The sequence below is a fragment of the Chenopodium album genome, chromosome 19 (genome assembly GCF_948465745.1).
Source record: "Chenopodium album chromosome 19, dcCheAlbu1.1, whole genome shotgun sequence".
Lineage (NCBI taxonomy): Eukaryota > Viridiplantae > Streptophyta > Magnoliopsida > Caryophyllales > Amaranthaceae > Chenopodium > Chenopodium album.
The window spans coordinates 8,264,106-8,284,335 of NC_137852.1; the positions used below are offsets into that span (position 1 = coordinate 8,264,106).

Below are 20,230 nucleotides of genomic sequence, written 5' to 3' on the forward strand. Positions count from 1 at the left end.
CAATGGAGCTAGGCTTTAGTTCCTGTGGTTGAGACTCGGGTTTGATGCTCATATCCCCCTATCTAGTGGGTTACACTATTTTTTTAGCTTCTTACTTAGATATACTGTTTCATGGTATTCTTCGATTAGCAAAGTCTTTTGATTATGTTAACTTTGACCCATGTTTTTAGAGAAGGCAGTGATCGAGGCGGCACATATTATAGCTCACTCTAAGGGCCTGTTCATATTTACTAAACTGAGCTGAACTGAACTGATTGGAGCTGAACTGAACTGAACTGATTGGAACTGAACTGAATTGAGCTGAAATGAATATTTTATGTGAGAGGGAAATTAAGAGCTGAACTGAACTGAACTGATTGGAACTGAACTGAACTGAACTGATTGGAGCTGAGCTGAACTGAACTGAAATTAAGTAAATGTGAACAGGCCCTAACTCGATAGATTATCATACTATAAATGGGTTGGATGTAACCTGGTGTGTTGTTATTGAGGATTTAACCTATTCACCTCTTATGACTATTGTCTCGCTTTTGATCATTTCTAGAGCCTCATGGCATATTTCAAAAGAATAAAATTAAATTAAATATAGTCATGGTTTGAATAAACATCTTGCACTTCAATGTTTTATAAAACTATTTCATGTATGATTACAATTTACAAAGAACTTGAAATCATGACATATTGCGATTACAATTAAATAAAAAAAATGAATTAACAAATCAAAGGAACCATACAAAACATGTTTAACTGCTATACGAAGGAAGAAGATATTTGTTAAACTGAGGTGATAGCTTGACAAATTATTATAAAACCTTAATCTTTCACTTTATTTTGCTTGTGTTTAGTTGTTTACACATTAAAGGATACAAATCTATGTAACCAACACTTTGTAAACTCTACGAAGTGCAACTTAATAGGGTCATATATTGTTACTCTATGTAGGAGGGTAGTGATAATGATTAATGTGTTGATCTTATCAAGGGCTATTAGAGGTCGTTAGGTTGAGTTGATTCAACTTAGCATGATTCATCCAACCATTGAGGCTTATAATGACAAACTTAGATGTGACTCAAGCATATCTTAACCTCAATATGTCCACCTAATGGGGTCAAGTTGTTATTCTCTCATGCTAAGAAAGTTAGGCCAAAAATGGTGGATTTTATTAAAAGCGAAACATTCTTACGTTTTCATGAACTTGAAATTTTCGTAACAGGGAGACCATTGGATGACCAATGACCTGATCATGAGGAGAGAATAAGAAGTTTTGGTAAAAAAAAAATTGGAAGAAAGAAAATAAGGGAGGAGAGATGGTGATGACCCGGTCATTGGAATGACCAAGACAAAGCTTTGGTCATGAGAACTGTTGATAGGTGGCAAATACTATTGGAAGAAAATGGGAACTTGCAGGTTATACAGAGGATATAAAAGAAAATCATCACCAATGTTATTTTGGGACACCATTAGGAGTCTTTGGTCATTGTTAGCCGTCATGTGATCTGGTCATTGATGAGTGTAAGAGAGAGAAATTATATAAAATCCATGACCAAGATTTTGTAGTCTAACATTGGGTATGATCAATAGTAGGCTTAGACCTATTTCATTAGTTTTTATGCCCCCCTTTTCTTATTGATTACTTAGAATTAGCTAAATCATCTTGGTATAAATTTGAAATTTACTAATGAATTAAGTCCTTAGATACAATAGTGAAAGTAATTATACTTTGGGCCTGTTCTCATTGACTGAACTCAGCTGAACTGAACTGAACTGAACTCAGCTGAATTGAACTGAATTGAACTGAACTCAGCTGAACTGAATTGAACTGAACTCAGCTGAACTGAACTAAACTGAACTCAGCTGAATTGAACTGAACTGAACTCAGCTGAACTGAACTGAACTGAAATGAATATTTTATAAGAGAAGGAAATTAGGAGCTGAGCTGAACTGAATTTCAACGTAAGAGAACATGCCCTTTGTGCGGAGTGTTAAAATTGCCAAAATTGTGTGAGCACACGTGAATTCAATAAGATTTTGAATAGTAGTAAGGAATTGAAAGTGGTTTTTATTAGAAGAGTTTTACGTAGTACTTACATATGTCAAAAACCATCTGACAGGCTAAAGTCGTATCACCTAATCAAAAGTATTACCTAAATCCTCTAACTAAAGTAGATAGGGAAGTAGGGTCGAATCCACAGGGAAACTGGTCTTTCTACTCCTAATTAATTAATATAATCTAAATTATTAAGGTGACAAATTGTTGTTTTTAATGTGAAACTATACAACGAAGATTAAGTTTAGGGAGAAAGTCGATAATAAGAAGGCCTAGGGTCGTAGGTTCACCAATAATTAATATTCCGGGATAAAACATAACAATCAATAAATCAACATCGCATAAATAACATGATTAACAGGCTCTCGCAATTTATTAACCAACATAGATTTAACAGGCTTTCGCAATTTACTAGATCTAAGTTCCTATTGAAAATAGCCCTTAATATCAAATTAACATCTGCTCGATTCATCAATTCAACATTGCTAAACATTCACAATCAAATTACATCTGCTCGATTCATAATCCAATTACAAAGAATTAAAACAATTCAATAAGAAATTATCATGCAAAGTCAATAATCAACAATAACAAATTATCCCTTCATATTAATTATGGATTCCCCTAAACCCTAGAAATAAAACTACTCGGACATAATTAAATCTAAAGTAAACAAAGCAATTAAAGGAGACATGATTAAGATTAAAGCAAGGAAAATAAGTAAATAAGGAGAAAAGAGATAGTACTAAAAGAAGGAAATATAAAATTGCATAAATTAAGAGTTTAGAGAGAGAAACAAGAGAGAAAGTAATACTAAGAGTTAATTAAGGAGAGAGAGAGAAAAAAGTTAGAGAGAGAAAATAAAACTAAACTAAAACTAATAAAAACAAAACTAAAACTAAAACTAAAACTAATTAATAAATCTAAACTACCGAAAATCCTACGTGAAGAGTTTCCTCCTAAAAACCTCACTAAAAGTTAACATAAATAGGCAAAGTAACCGCCTCACCTAGCTAGGAGTCATAATCCTAACTAAAGACAACTAATAAGCCTACTTGTTGGTTTTAAAAACAACAAACCCAAATCCAATAAAATGGAAGAAACAAAGCAACTGCCCAACGAAATTGAAGTGCATCCTAACGGCCCAGATACGAGCTCACCCGATCGGACTTTGATCCACTCGATCGGGCCCGCTTATCACGCCTAGCAGCCCAGCAACTGATATCTTGTGATTGGGTTTCTGTTTTCCTTGAGCCCAACTCTTATGATTAGCTTCTAAGAACTTGGACCTCTTTAATAATCGAGCTCTTAATCACCAAACTAAATTAATTTAGTTAGGCCTTGAGGTTCATATATACGGTCATAAAATACGATCAAACTCCAATAATATTGTAGTGGCTTAATAAGCTCGGGAATTGTCATAAATCTGCAAATTCCTACAAAATAATACCAACTCTACAAAAACACTAGAAAGCGAATATTAGTAATAAAATTAGCTCCGTAGAGCTCAAATAAGCACAAATATGACCGTGAGACGGGGAATAAAATATATATAAAATAGACTTATCACCATCTTTAACCTAATAAAACTCGTCAATTTTGAATTGGATTATAGAAAGACATGTTACTCGTACTTAAAAATGCACCTCAAACTCGTCAATGGAGATACTCTAATCTAATCCCTTTTAAAAATCCGTAACAATATCTTTAACTTCAAACATGACCCGAGCTAAACTTGACACTCGTAGAATTAAGGGGGCGTTTGGTTGGGGGTAATAATCAAAGGGAATGGGAATGAGAGGGTTTCATTCCCTTTGTTATTGTTTGTTTGCCACATTTTCCTATTCCCTTTACCCCTTTTTATTTTTGGGTTCACCCACTTTCCCTCTACACTCATTCCCCACCTCCACCCCACCTTTTGCATTCCCATTCCCCTCATCACCACCAACCTCACACCAACCACCACCTTGCTGCCCTACCCCACCGTCCAGCCACCTTGCCGCTCCCCAGTCATCGCTGCCCCACCGTCGCCGCCCCTCCTCATCAATCGCCGCCCCTCAATGACCGATCTCCCTCAACCATCGCTGCCTTTGGTCGCACGTAGATCGTCGCTCCTCCCCCATCGTCGCCGGAGATCATCGCTACCTTTGGTCGCAACGATGTCTTGAATTTTGATTTTTATTAGCTGTTGATAGTTAGATAAATCTCTCTTCTCAATGATAACCAACAGGAGCAGGAGCTTCCTTCGCTCGCGACCTTGATAATGAATGTCCTGCCTTAATATCAACCACCAAAAGAACCAATTTGTTAAGTTCAAACTCAGAAAATATACACCAGCATACCAAAATCAGGAATTCAAGACATCGTTTATTGGAATATGAATATACAATTGTTGAAATTGGAGGAGTTGTGGTTGTGTTGTGGTGGTGCTGTGGTGGTGTGATTCTTGGGTGTTTTTTTTTAAAACAAACAACATGTTAAAAAGAATGGGTTTCATTCCATTCTCTTTGATTCCCTTTCTTCATTTCATTCCGATTCCCTTAGGTGAACCAAACGGCCCCTAAGTCGTTTTAAGACACCCAAGCTGCCAAGCAGCTAACCCCTAGTCCCCAATCCCACATCCAAGGCTAGAAAGCCTAGAATCACTCAATAAAACTACAAAGAGCAACACCTGAATGCTCACATCTACCACCACTCATCACCTCCTCTGCCGAGCTCTCCATCCTCTCCAATCTCTCTCTTCTCAAATGGCGCGAGCCATGACCCGCGCCATCCCATTTTCCCTAAAACCCACCTTCTCAAAACCCAGGTTTCTCACTTTTACACCACCCCATTTCAGAGCTAATCCTTCCCTAAAATCTTCACCCATTTCTGGGTTATTATGGGTAGGAAATGAATTTAGCAATGGCGGAGGATTGAGGGCTTTGAGAAGTCCTGGAATGAGTGTTTATTGCGGCGGCATCGGCGGCAGCGGTGTTGGTTTTGGGGGCGGAGAAAGAGGGTATAGGAAGGTTAGGAGGAAGGTTGTGAAGAGTAAGAAGAAAGCTAAGGAGTTGGAGCTTAGTGTTAAGATTCTTATTGAAGAGGGTTTGCCCAATGACCCTGAAATTTTGGTAATTATCTTTTCTTTAAATTTATTTTAAAGGGTATTTTTAATGTTTGTCTTGTTATATGTTAATTGCCTTTTCATTGATTGTAATTGTTGAAGCATTATATTGATGAATGAGATATTTATTTAGTCTTATGAATGAATGTAATTGTTATAAATTATGATTGATGAGCAAAAGTTGAAAGCCGGTATTGTACTCATGTATCTTTCTTGCAATGTGCAAGAAAAATGTTGCTGGGGGTAAGTCTTTGTATATGGTGTGTGCTAATGATATGCATTTTTTTAAAAAATATATGTTCTTTGTTTCGCGAGGATGGGCTACAATCTTTGTGTGTGTTGTCAAATGAATAACTGCAATCTTGTAGAAGTTTTGATTCAAGAACATTGGTTAATTAGCCTATGTTTTCAGAGCTGTATTGTGGAATCTTGAATCAGCAAAGGGCTATCTTTTATTGTTGTTGAAGCCTGGCTGAAGCTAGAGCTACTAGAGGTAGTATTGTAGCTAGTTTAGCTTCCATTAGCAGTATAGTTCTACGAAAGTTTTATCTTCAATATATTGTCCACTTATACTTTATTATGATCTTAGGGAGTACTGTTTGCTGATTGCAAGGGGCACATATACAACAGAAATTTCCTGATGAATTTTCTTATCAAGATTATATTTGCGTTTTCTTAAGGGAGACATTCTTTTGAGTAGGAAGGGGGAATATTGTAGTGCACAGGAAAGTTTTTATTTATAGCATGGTGTTTAAGATGGGGAACTTTGGAGTGTAAAACTGTTACTGATGGCATGACTATATTGGGTATACCAAAGAGGAAGATCAAATCCTTCTGTTTGTGAGTTAGGATTTTGCAGAAGGATTTTATCATCATTTCCATCCTATCATGAATGTTAATCTTTATACGACAGTTGATTTGGTGATAAAGACAAGCAGCTTTGGTGAGCAATGTCATTCTGTTTCAAATAAGATGGGAAGAGAAGAGCTTAACTTTGGTGGGCTAGTTTGGATTGGAACCAAAGAGTTAAGACTGGGGATCTTTCTGAAAGGCTCATAATCCACTAGATCAGTTATCAAAGGGGAATAAATTGGGTCAATGTTTTGGATCACATGTTTTAGATCTAGTGATCTCTTTCTAGTTTCTAAATCATTATTCTAAATTCACGTTTGGTATGTGGCAATTAATTGTGGTAATGAGAATGAATTTGTATGTAAATTTGTAAGGAAAAAGTCCTACGCCATTGCCCGTGTTAATGTTAGTTTACCTCAAAGTGTCTTTTATCTTCATAAATTTTCATCACCGTTCAGTAAGAGGGTGTTATTGAATATTTTTGAAGGAAAACACATGTTTGTGATGGAGTTGCATTACCATGGACATCAATGAAATACTTTCCTTGCAGAATTATATATAAATTGGCTTTCATTATCTACATTTCTTACGACCTACCAAACGGGCTGTAAGATTCTCAATTGGTGACTGCAAGACCTGGGAGGAAATGAAACCCTTTTTTTTTTTTTTTTTTTTTTTTTTTTTTGTGGTTCTGAAGTTTGAAGAAACTCTGCTTTGAATGCTTCACTGCTTGCTTTGGAAAAGTATGTTGTGTGCTAATAAATGTCCACCTGCAAATCTTGAATTTTTTTATCCTGTACCACTTTTGACTGGAGGAAATATATGGTAATAGCCAGTTAGGATTCTTAGAAACTTCTCAACTTATGAAAATATGAAGTCATATTACATCAGGCTGCTTCTTGCAAATTTTGCCTACATTGTCATGTTTATCATAGTTATGATTTCTGGTTCTTTTGTCAGTTTATCCTTTTAATCTTTTTCATTTTGTAGAGTATTTCTGAAATGCTCAGACTAAATGCTCCAATGGCAATGAAGTTGGCATTAGATGGACTGAACAATTCAGATTACAAAACCAGAGATACAACAATAGATGATGTTGCTGGATATGAAACCATTGAGCTGTCTTTACTTCTATGCAATGATGAGTTCATTCGACTACTTAATAAAGATTGGAGGGATGAAGACCATGCCACTGATGTTCTATCAATGTCACAACATATTCCAGAACTTAAGCTACCTATTGTAAGTGATGATAAATTTAGTTTTTGAGTAAAATCCTTATGGAATTTTTTTGACCAGTATGTTTTTGTTTCAGCTTATGTTAGGTGATATCGTGATTTCTGTCGAGACAGCTGCTAGGCAAGCAGAAGAACGTGGCCATTCACTACTCGATGAGATACGCATTCTTCTGGTTGGTTCTACTTTTTGTTCCTTCCCCATGATTTGGCTGTGATGTTTTTTGCCTTAAAATTTACTGTATGCTGAATGTGATTATGCTTGGTCGAGTTTTTGGCTTCTTGACTTCTTCAAATTCACTGCATCTATAATGAACTAACATTGAAATTGTTTCCGAAATGCGATGATATTTTTGTCGAATCTTCTGGATATTTTGAGTTGTCAGAATATTCACTATGCACTTTTTGTTGATCCTGTGAACCCTAGTCAACGTCTTGTATGCAGGTTGGTTTTGTGCCCCAATTCCCATAAAAAAAAAAAACTGAACAAATAGGGGGTAGGGGGGTGGGGGGGAATGATGATAATGGAACAGCTCTCTCTTTTTCCATTTGGCATTGATGTATGTTTTATTTAAGTCATTAAATCCTATGTTCCAATGTTCTATGAACTTGAGTGGGATCATTTTCAGGTTCATGGCCTACTGCATCTTTTGGGTTTTGATCATGAACTAAGTGAAGAAGCAGAGGCGGAAATGGAAAAGGAGGAAGAACTACTTTTAAAAAATCTTGGCTGGGAAGGAAAAGGGTTAATAAAGAGTGCATGTGATGCAGAAAATAATGGGAGTCTTCAAGTTAAAGATTCTGATGGTAATTCTAATTTATTGCTTACCGTTTTTCCTGACAAATATGAGCATATCAGTCTGCATGAATGCATGCTTTGTTCATTTTTGAATTTTCTTGTACTAGTCTGCAGTGATGAGAATCTTACACGCTGATTGCTAAAAGACAGGAAGAAAGAAGGCAGTCTTCGATTCTATAGACCAAAGTTCAAATATATTTTCTGTGACATGGATGGTGAGATTTGTATTGCCACTTCAAATGTTATTTTTCTTTCTTAGTGTATTGTGGCTAATACTTCTTCCTATAATTTCTAATGTATAAGGCACTCTGCTGAATAGCAAGAGTCAAATTTCTTCTGCAAATGTGAATGCTATCAGGGAGGCATTGTCAAGGGGTGTTCAAGTAGTCATTGCCACCGGAAAAGTAAGAATTTATGTTTGTTAATTCCTCTATCTAACTTTTGCATGTCTTTAAGTATCATGTATCTTTCAACTGCATGTCTACAACATATTAGATGAGGTTTGTGATATATAATACTAAAGTGTTAAATATTGATATGGATAGCTAAGGTGGAATATATAATCGGCCTTCCAATCTTCAGCTGTTAGAATGTGGTAGACACCTGATGACTCTTTTACTGAGGATTTTTTTTTATTAATTTATTGTATTTATTTTAAAATTTTTTAAATTTCTAATTTATTTTTTTCTTTTACATTAAATGTTGGCACTTGAGTATCTATTGGAGTAAAGGCCAAACTTAAGCCTTGCTACTGATGTAACAATGAAAAAACATACGTTGGATATGAATGTGCTATAAAAAGTGAGTGAGGCTTGGCCCTTGCGGCATTTTAAACCATACAGGCTTTATGCATTGATTTGCTCAACATTGCAGTATAATAGTATATACTTCCTTTGTTTCTCAATATATTCATCATATATCTTTTTGGGATGTTTCACATTAGGTGCATCATTTCTTAGGTTTTATGTCCGAAATTACTGTCTTGTCCTCAAAATAAGTGGGGACCATCCCTCTACTTTTACTTTACATACCATAGTTAAAGCTTATCACATGAACAAATATGTAAATCTCTCCATTCTTTCTCCTAATTGGTTTGTGTGTCATTTCTCTATGATGCATCAATTGAGACAGAGGAAGTAGATATTGGATATTCATGATTTTCATCTGTTATTCTATATGGCTTTTCTATATCTTTTACACCTTAATCTTTTTGTTGGCTGAATAATTTTGGATTTTGCCCAAGTAAATTCCATTCCATTTTGGACTTGGATTTGGCTTTTCAAGTTATGAATTTTATTTATGCCATGCTTGTAGGCTCGTCCTGGTGCCATAGACACATTGAAGACTGTTGATTTGGTTGGAAGAGATGGCATTGTCTCTGAATCATCACCAGGTGTTTTCTTACAGGTATACCTCAGTACTTGTCTCGATTTTATGGCACTGCTGTAACTTTTGTTTGTTTATTCCTGTGAATATTTTTGTCAATTGTCAATTGAGAAACTTGTGTCAAGTGTTTACCTATTTTTCGCTAAATTGGAGCCTTTGGTGCATGATCATAAAAGTCATGTCTTAGTTCCAGGCTATGTACTATATATGAGAATACAGACAAATGTGCCTCCACTTTCTCTGAGTTGACCAATCTTCAGAATAAAAGAGCAGTATTTGTGTCGTAAAAGTATAAAAGTAGGCATATAAATAAAATGACCATCAAACTCGATTCTTATTTACAGGTATATAAAAAAAGCTTATGTATTAAGATGTACACTTACCTGAAAACAAAATGGAGTTTACAATTTATTTCATCTTTGCTGCCAAGTCAGGAAACCTGTGTTCTCGTATTTGTGATATTAATTAGCTGTTCTGATTTCCACCCAGGGATTGCTTGTTTATGGAATACAAGGCCGTGAAATTTTTAGAAGGAATTTGGACCCAGACTTTTGCAGGGAGGTATGAACTATCTTTCAATGCTACCTCAAAAGTAACAAAATCTGTTGTATACTTGCATTAGGTATTTGGAGGATTTTGATGATAATGAAAATGCTCTTGTTCTTTCTAAAATTAGGCCTTCTCCTACTCTTGGGAGCACCAAATCCCTCTTGTTGCATTCTGCGGCGATCGTTGCTTAACATTGTTTGATCACCCACTTGTAGACTCACTCCATAGTGTATACCGTGAGCCAAAGGTACCTGTCAGTGATGTCAGCTTCTGTGTACAACATCATCCCCCGGGATTTGTGGATAAATAAAGTTTTTTTGCTTGGGAAGCTAATAGTTTTTTATTGAATTCCTGCAGGCGGAGACTATGGCTTCAGTTGATCAACTATTGGCTGCTGCCGAAGTACAGGTAAGATACTTGAGCTTCCCATGATATAGGTACTATGCACTAAAGATAAAACCCAACATAGAATCATTGTAGGACTAATCAAAGAAGAAATGTTTTGGCCACAAAAACTAGCTTATACGAAGTAGATGAGCAGGTCTATCAATGCATGCGGCATGGTGGGGGCTTCAGGTAATTGGTGCCTTGGGATGATGAGAAAGAAGCAAATTCAATAGTCTCATTATCCAGGCAACATGAGAAAACAGCAATATCTGACCATCTGTGAAGCTAAATAAGATGTTTCTTTTAGACAAGTCACATATACTATTTCAACTTTCCCTTTGGAAACTAGTCACATATATTATTTTGGGAAGTTTGGAAAAGTTTAACTTTATTAAGATACTCTTATATTGAGTGTTGGTTGAGTGTGTGGGAATGACCCAAATTGTTAACCATCATAATGGTTTTGATAGTATGACAATTATTTCTAGATGAAGGTAATGTGATAAGACTCTATAGCACCCAGTGTCATCCACGAAACTGACGTAATTGCATGAATACTGTTATTAAATTTCTGGAAATAGTCAACTCTTGCCTTTGATCTATGTGTTACAGATCAATCTCACTTTCTGACTTTGAATAAGAGGCATGTACCTAGGCTAGCTGCAGCTTACTTAAGTAATGAGAAACACTATACAAGCTCAACTGTTGGTATGGCATTCAGGCAATTGTCCCTGAATGTTTGAACGTTTTCTTTTTGAGGCTGGGCATGATTAGCTACCATGAAAAAATCCACAGGATACAGTAAATTGCAGAAATTCTTTTCAATCGATACGGTTGTAAGCTGGCATAGACTATCTTGTTGAAGAATACTCTAGAGAGGACATTCTCAATATTTCAATAAATCCATCACATCTTCTAGCATCATAGACCTTGGTTAGTTGTAGTGGACTGTGAGCTGGTGGAATATACAATTGTATTTGAATCAACTCTAAGTTGAATAACACCTTTTTCTCCAGAATCAGGAATAGAACCCAAGAAGTCCTGTTGCATGATAATTAACAGCCCTGGAATCAATCAATCAATCAATCAATCAATCAAAGCCTTAATCCCAAAAGTGGGGTCGGCTAACATGAACCAAATTTGATTATTCCGTGTAGTCATCAACATAAATCTTTCTCCTCCATCCCTTACGATCCAAAACTTCATCCTCACGTAAATCCATGCACTTCATATCCTTCCTCACTCCTTCCAACCAAGTCATCTTTGGTCTCCCTCTTCCTCGTTTAATCCCTCCATGGTCCCACTCTTCCACTCTTCGCACCGGTGCACCCTCGGGTCTCCGTCTTACATGTCCAAACCAACGCAGACGATTTTCCCTTAATTTATCTACAATGCCCGCCACACCTACTTTCTTGCGAATAACCTCATTTCTGATTCTATCTCTTAAAGTGTTTCCACACATCCACCTTAACATGCGCATTTCCGTAACCTCCATCTTTTTAATATGCTCTTTCTTAGAAGCCCAACATTCTGTACCATATAGCAACACTGGTCTTATGGCAGTCCTGTAGAATTTTCCCTTCAACTTTAAGGGAATGCTGCGGTCGCATAACACTCCCGTGGCCGCTCTCCATTTAAGCCACCCTGACTTAATCCTGTGGGTCACGTCTTGATCAATGTCACCATTCTTCTGGATGATCGACCCTAGGTACTTAAAACATTCACTCATGGTCAAATCCTTTCCATCCAAACTCACCACTTCATTGCTTGTCCCCCTCTGAGTGCCAAAACGACATACCAAATATTCAGTCTTACTCCGACTTAGCTTAAACCCTCTAGATTCCAACCTTTGCCTCCATTGCTCCAACTTGACATTAACCCCATCCTTAGTCTCATCCACCAAAACGATATCATCTGCGAACAGCATACACCATGGAACCTCATCTTGAATTGGTCTAGTTAATTCATCTAGAACCGTTGCAAAAAGAAAAGGGCTTAATGCAGACCCTTGATGCAATCCGATTGTAATAGGGAAATCTTTTGTCAACCCTCCGCATGTCCTCACATTTGTTGACACATCCCGATACATATCCTTAACTAGGTCTACATACCTTCGTGGGATACCTTTCTTCAACATTGCCCACCAAAGTATCTCTCTTGGCACCTTGTCATATGCCTTCTCTAAATCAATAAAGACCATATGAAGATCTTTCTTCTTTACCCTATAAAACTCCATCATTTGTCTTATCAAATGGATTGCCTCCATAGTAGATCTCCCAGGCATAAAACCAAATTGGTTATCTGAAATGCTTGTGCATGCCCTCAACCTTTGTTCAATCACCCTTTCCCACAACTTCATAGTATGGCTCATAAGCTTAATTCCTCGATAGTTAGAACAATCTTGAGCGTCTCCTTTGTTTTTATAAACCGGGACCAAGGTGCTCTTCCTCCAATCTTGTGGGATCCTTGTAGCCGTCCATATCTTGTTGAAAAGGTTTGTTAACCAATCAATACCAATCTTACCCAAACACCTCCACACCTCTATCGGTACCCCATCAGGGCCAACCGCCTTCTTAGGTTTCATCTTCCTCAGTGCAATCTCCACCTCTACTCTCCTAATCCTTCGCACATACTCCATGTTGATTTCTTCATCACTCATAGAGGTATCTCCTATCACAACTCCATTACTTCCATTAAATAATTCATCGAAGTACCCCTTCCACCTGTCCTTGATGCCCTCCTCTTGCACTAGGACCATTTGGTTCTTATCTTTGACACACTTCACCATGCCAATATCCTTCCTTGCCTCTTGTCTTCTCTTTGCCATCTTATAAATGATCCTTTCTCCCTCCTTGGAATCAAGCTTTTCATAAACCTCCTGATATGCCTTTTCTTTTGCTTGGCGAACAGCTGCCTTTGCCTTACTCTTAGCCTCCTTATACGCTGCAAAGGTTTCATCACTCCTACATTTTCCTAAGGCTTGATAGCATTCCCTTTTTTGCTTAATTACTGCTTTCACCTCTTCATTCCACCACGAAGTATCTCTCTGTACCGAAGTTCTTCCCCTTACTTCCCCTAAGACCTCTTTGGCCACTCTTAGGAAACAGTTCTTCATTCGTAACCAAGTCATGTCCGGATCCACCTCTCCATCCCAATCCGCTTCTTCAATTACCTTTTCTGTAAAAACCTTAGCTTTTGCATCCCTTAGGGTCCACCATCTTATCCTTGGTTCTTCTTGTCTAACTTTTTTCTTCGCCTTCTCTTTCAGACGAATAGTCATTACCAATAGCCGGTGTTGGGTGACCACACTCTCCCCTGGGATAACCTTACAGTTTATGCAACTTTGTCTATCTATGCTCCTTGTGAGCAGGAAGTCTATTTGAGTTGCATTTGCTCCATTTCGAAAAGTTATCAAGTGTGAATCCCTCTTCTTAAACCAAGTATTAGCCAAAATTAAATCATATGATTGGGCAAAATCCATAATAGCTTCACCACCGGCGTCCCTCTGCCCATACCCAAAGCCTCCATGGACACTCTCATAGCCATCTCGGCTCGCCCCAACGTGCCCATTTAGATCCCCTCCAATATATAACTTCTCTGAGTGGTGGACACCCTGCACCACCTCGTCTAGGTCCTCCCAAAATTGTCGTTTCTCTTCTGCATCTAAACCCACTTGGGGAGCATAAGCACTGATAACATTCACAATCTCCTTGCCACATAGCAACTTCAGCCTTATCAACCTATCGTTCTTCCGATAGACCTCGATCACCTCTTTTGCCAACCTCTCATCGAGAACCACACCAACTCCGTTCCTAGCTCCACCATTCCTTGTTCTGTGGCTCGTTTCTTGCCCAACATACCATACCTTATACCCCAAAACCAAGCCTCGAGCTCCTTCTCCTGTCCATCTTGTCTCTTGGAGGCACATGATGTTCACGCGTCGTCTTTTCATTACTTCTACCAATTCTGCTGATTTTCCCGTAAGAGACCCCACATTCCAAGAACCAATCCGCAAACTAAATTCTTTTCTCCCACGCTCCCTCCTGATCCCAACTCCAAGCCCTTGATTATTTGACACCACAATTGGGCAATATGGCGCGTCGCTTCTGGGCGACGACCTAGCAACCCTTACATACTTATCACTGCACCCGGGTCTGGGAAGTGCAGCGCGTCGCTCAGTAGGGAACGCCCCAATGGCACGCCCTTGCTCATTTGACACCACACTCGGGCAATGTGGCGCGTCGCTTCTGGGCGACGACCTAGCAACCCTTGCATACTTATCACTACACCCGGGTCTAGGAAGTGCAGCGCGTCGCTGAGTAGGGAACGCCCCCACGAAAATATCTGTTTGGCTCATGTCATGGGATGTGACGAAGTTTTATACTGGCTGTCACTGGCCTACCGTAACCCTCCTCCTTTATCCAGGCTTGGGACTGGCAGCGGGAAACCCACTGGCGGAGTAAAATTCCATCATTTATTGCAGCCACATAATTTAGGTCTAGTTAAATTAGTGATCTGGCTAGGAAGAAATTGTTAACTTTCTATGTGTGTTTCTTATCCAGATAGTTTCAGATCTGTTGTCTTTTATTTACTTCGTTATACACTCGTACTAATCTTTTGACTCCTGCAGAAACTGGTGTTTTTAGACACTGCTGAGAGAGTGGAGACTGCTATAAGGCCATATTGGTCAGAAGCAGCTGGAAATCAAGCTAGTGTTGTTCAAGCTATTCCATACATGCTTGAACTTGTTCCCCATGGGACTTCAAAAGGAAATGGTGTGAAATGGCTGCTTCAACATCTGGGAGTGTCAGCAGACGAGGTATGTCATCATTTTATCATTTTTCTATGCTATACAAACTTACAAAGCCATCATCATGAGGTGTGTAAGGGGAATACTACTGCAAATCTACAATAAGTTTTTGTTTGAGGCTTTTTACTGGGAGCTTCTGATATTCAATCAAGTTGACCATAAATGACAAGTACTTTTCACCTTCAGAAAATAAGTACATGAAATAAAAATTTAGATAGGCTTTGATAAGGGCAACCCACCCAAATTCAGAAGAGGGCTACGCTGGCTACACAAGTTCAAATTTTATGACTACTTGAATTTCACATCAGCGTATTTTTAGGGTGAAAAGAACGAAGCCACAGTCTAAATTATTTCACTTTAAGCTATCAGCTTTTACTTTCTAATTTCTATTACTACAGTCCAGATGGTTCTTTTTTCTTAATGTTGCTGTCATAAAGCTAAATCATTTCAATTAATTATTTCTAGATTATGGCGATTGGTGATGGGGAAAATGACATCGAAATGCTCAAGTTGGCTAAACTTGGAATTGCTCTTAGTAATGGAGCAGAGAAGACAAAAGCTGTTGCTGATGTGATTGGTCTTAGCAATGATGAACATGGAGTTGCTGATGCCATCTATCGATATGCATTTTGAACTTCTTGATGAAGAACATAAGAATGATGGCGATATTTGCCATAACTTTCTATCCTTCACATTCCCTTTTTTATGTTTCCTTCATAATATTGTTGTATTCATTCTTTGATTCCAACAAAGAATAGTCCAATATACCTGTTGCTAGGGTAACAGAAATACATATACATAATTTCATTGATTTAGGATGCCAAAGTTTTGTAATGTCACACATGATAATTTTTTTGGCAACGTCAACCTTGAAATGAATACATTTTGTCGAATGAATTTTATCTGGCAGTTGCTCATTGCATTCTATATGAACCTCACTTGAGGCTGCTCTCTCTTGTACTTGAAACTTCAAAATCTTGATCAAAGTTACTATTGTCAATCTCCAAAGAAAGATAAACGATAGCAATGCACCTTCTCCAAAGAAAAATAGTACATTGGACTGGAAGTTATCGTGTTGCATTCTAATGATGTATATATACTTCATTTGTTCTTTTTAATCACAACATTTAAACTTTCACACTATTCACAAACACTTCTTTGATCATCTTTCGTGATGTATAACATTTGGAAAAATATAATTACGTGAGATCTTGTTAGATTTGTCTCTATATATAATATACTAATAGTATAAACTCTGAAAATATCAATACTTATTCATTTTTGCTAATCGGAAGTTAAAGATGTTAAAAGGTGAAAAAATGTGCCTTGGCCAACATGAAATTTCAAATGTTGCGACTAACAAAGAATGAAGTATAAGGGAGAAGTTACATTTTGATCAACTCAAGTCTTGAGCATAACACCAAATAATAATCATCAATTGTGTAAAGAGGCTTTTGATGTCAAAACAAACAAGCATTACCAATCCCAGCAACAACACGATAGGCATGCCTAGAAAAATAACAACAAAAATCATATTCTGTAGTTTAACTAAACTTTACAACAAAGGCTGGTATTGACAGGCCAATTTTATCCTTCACAATAAACTTTTGGTTTGACGATGGTACCATCACAAAACATGCTAATCAGATTACTTCATACAGGATGTTTTCACTTGGAGACTCTTATAGCAATTTGCGACGCAAGCTCAATCATTCATAATTGGAAGCATCATATTTTGCATGTCTTGTAGCACATTCCAGAATAGTTTTGTCAGCGGTAATGAAGTAAGAAGAAATGGTTGCTGCACACAGAAATTATGTTCGTCACAAATTGTACGATAGAGCGTAAACAAAAATAGCTAGTAGTACAACAAACTGCACCTATCCTTTTTAAGTTATAATGTCACGGTAATAACACTAATCTTTTTTCTATAATACAATAAGTGATTATAATACATGCAAACTGTTACATACATGCCCACAGAAATGAGGATAGTGAAGCGTTTGGTTAAAAGGACTAAAGAATCTCTACTAAATTAAGACAGATAACTGAGATAATATATCACAAATATAAAGCTGAATGAACATTAAAAATGAAAAGTTAATAAGTTAAACAATACACTGTACTCAACATTTGGAAAATGTAAAATGATTTGAGATGCAAAGCTAGAGATAACTTAAGCAATTATTTAACAAGTATTACCTGCAGATATAAGGAGTGCCTGAGCACTATAATTAAGGTTGGCCTTCGCCCATGGGTTGACTCGACAACCACCTATCTGTAATTTTGAAAGAGGTACAATATCAACAAGACAAATAATTGACATGCACAAAACACATTATATTTGCACTGTACATTTGTATAACCAATTGAGGCATCCCATGCCCGTTGTCTAGGTTCAGCATAAGGGATCGGGAGGAGCGATCTTGAAGGGTGTTAATTGGGTTGACTGTACCAGACAGAGTAAAAGTGCTTCAGAAAAAAGAGATTCCAGTAAATCTAGACGCTAGAGTATTTAACAATTATAATGATTTTTAACCAAGTCTTACAGCTAACTACCTTGATAACACTTCCTAAATCCAAAGCTCATAATAGAATTCTGAAAATATTCTTATTGGGAAAAAAGTGAGAAAGAGAGGGTGGGGACTTGGCGGGCTATCAAGGAGAGCTCATATTAAATCCTATGCTGTGATGAAGTGAAACTATGTCACAAATATATCCGGATGAATAAGTACTATTTTAGGATAATAAGAATCTTGCCAGAAAATCTATGAAAGGTGGCCATTTAAATCCATTTTTCAGTATTACAAACATTTGACAGTACGTGAATGCATTTTTTTATACAAAATCACTAGCAATTCATTCCACAAGGACTTGCAGTTACTTTCTGCAGAATGACTTCCCTCCTTTCAACAAAGTAGTTTTCGGCAACATGATTTCTTAACATGTATTTCATGGAGACTCTTTAGGATATGTAAGGCAGTAACAGCTAAGAGAGGCTGATCTCAGACATCCAAGTCCAAATTGCAAGGAAATGACTGCATATAATTCCTACGGTGCATCTTAGTTCTATTCTTAATTTTGCTCAAGTGAAGATGGTTATCGAGTTCTCACTGGAATAGGAATTTCAGAATATGTCCTCAACCAGAGTAGATGAGATGGGCTTGAGTATATACACAACCACAAAGCTTCTTTACAGGATTCAGGACTTTCTTTTGTAGGTGGGAAACAAGATTAGGATGACTATTAGTTTACCACCTAAATTTTAGACAACCTTCTCTCTGGAAGGTCTCTTCACTCTATCAACAAGCTAATATCGAGCTGGACGTAGTTTAGTACAGGGTCATAGGGATTTGGCACTCAATATTCAGTCTTGCAGATGGCCAAGATTGGATACACATTTTGTTGCAGTCAATGCCTTCTTCAATAACAAATGCACTACCCTATTCTATATTCTTCAATGCTCATTTTGCATACACCCTATTATCAACATAGCTTCAAGCTCGCAAGATTATAACTTATAAGTCCCTCTCAGTTCCTTCTTTCGACACGAACCCAATCAATATCATTACCCCAAATACAGATACCAAAAACTCCCCATCATATCAATTTCCAAATTATGTTCTAAACTAAATTTACTATGGGCAACCATATATTCACGATCCATTAATGTTTCAACTTTTTTCGGCTTCGATTCTCTTACTCTAAAATTTGTTGCAATGCTTCTGGGTTTTCAATTATACATAATTAGTAATTTACCTACTAACTTAACTTCATGAAAAACAACATACAAAAACTTGAAAATTCCACTAAATTTCAAATTAAACAAAAAATTATAAAGGCAATTATGAATTCAAACACATACCACGGTAACAGTAGCAATAACAGAAGCAATTGCTGCCGCTTTAAATCCAGCTCGAGTTGCCTCTACCAAAATAAACCCAGAAAAAAAAAAACGCAGAATTCAATCACCCATATACACAATTGAAATTCATGATGAAAAAAAAAATTAAATTTACTAATCAAATCAAAAACCCAAATCAAGAAAAAGATGAAGAATAAGATCCGAGAATACCTCGAGCACATTCGGCTTTAATTTGATGGGGTTCAAGAGGGGCAGGAATCAATATAGATTGGCTGTTGGAGTTATTTTTTTGACCAGTCATTGCGCTTAGAATTCCCATTTTTGTCTCTCTTATTACAGAAATTCGATTTCTTCTGTTGTACCGAATGAACTGCCAAGTTGAAATTGGTTTATAGAAATATGTAGTTGTTCTAACCTTTGGAAGGAGGTGGTGGAGAAGGTGAATTGTATTTGTTCATTAATCATTCCCATGGGTGGCCAATTTCGGTGGGCTAGTATGACCGTATAATCGAATGTTATACTACTCGTGTTAAATAATAGGATACATTTCTATTTTAGCTCGATTTTAAATATTTCGTATAAGTTTATGTAATCAATGATCTTTTGGAAACGGGTAGAAAGGTCTAACCACTTAAGTTATTCTTCACTCTCACGTGCGAATTGTCTCTTAAATGGCGTTCTTTGGTAAAGTACTGGATTCTAATTCAACATTTCATTCAAAAATAACTTTTTTCCAATTATAATTGAAAATGATACAGAAGGATATACTTCAAACAAAAAAAAAAAAAAAATACAGAAAGATATACTTGTATCAACAAACTTATAAAATTGACAAGTTTAGTTGATTTTGGGGTTTTTGCCTGGAGCCGAATGTAGGGTTTTATAGTCGAGGTCAACTCTTAAAAGTCTTCAGTGTCAATTATGTTATCGATTAACAAATTGGATTTGTAGTACATGTACTTAGTTTTTAATCTGGATAAAAGTCTACTTTAATGTTGATAGTTTAACTTCCACTTCTTCTCTAAATTGGAGAGATTTTATAACCTTAAGGGCATGCTTGGATTGGAGGTAATACATTAAGGGGGTAATAAAAGTCAAACTAAGCAAAATGAATGTGAAAATAGGGAAGAAGGAGATAGTGATGGTGTGATTGTAAGAAAATTATGTAGTGATGGTATGGTGTGAGGTGAAGAA

General features: G+C 37.0%; 2 protein-coding genes across 2 annotated transcripts; one reads left to right on the top strand and one right to left on the bottom strand.

The window, feature by feature from the left end:
* The first annotated feature begins 4,663 nt into the window (after positions 1-4,663).
* LOC145594746 (endoribonuclease YBEY, chloroplastic-like) lies at positions 4,664-16,080 on the top strand. The gene is made up of 12 exons (XM_081651080.1): positions 4,664-5,160; positions 6,996-7,247; positions 7,321-7,416; positions 7,870-8,047; positions 8,186-8,254; positions 8,343-8,443; positions 9,354-9,446; positions 9,915-9,986; positions 10,102-10,221; positions 10,332-10,382; positions 14,992-15,180; positions 15,637-16,080. Exons 1-12 carry the CDS (start codon positions 4,723-4,725, stop codon positions 15,802-15,804), a joined length of 1,827 nt encoding a protein of 608 aa, XP_081507206.1. The 5' UTR covers positions 4,664-4,722; the 3' UTR covers positions 15,805-16,080.
* A 403-nt stretch (positions 16,081-16,483) lies between these two features.
* On the bottom strand, positions 16,484-19,449 carry LOC145594992 (early nodulin-93-like). The gene is made up of 4 exons (XM_081651346.1): positions 19,247-19,449; positions 19,037-19,098; positions 17,374-17,449; positions 16,484-16,972 (listed from the first exon to the last, which is right to left on the bottom strand). Exons 1-4 carry the CDS (start codon positions 19,353-19,355, stop codon positions 16,881-16,883), a joined length of 339 nt encoding a protein of 112 aa, XP_081507472.1. The 5' UTR covers positions 19,356-19,449; the 3' UTR covers positions 16,484-16,880.
* Between the last annotated feature and the right edge of the window lie 781 nt (positions 19,450-20,230).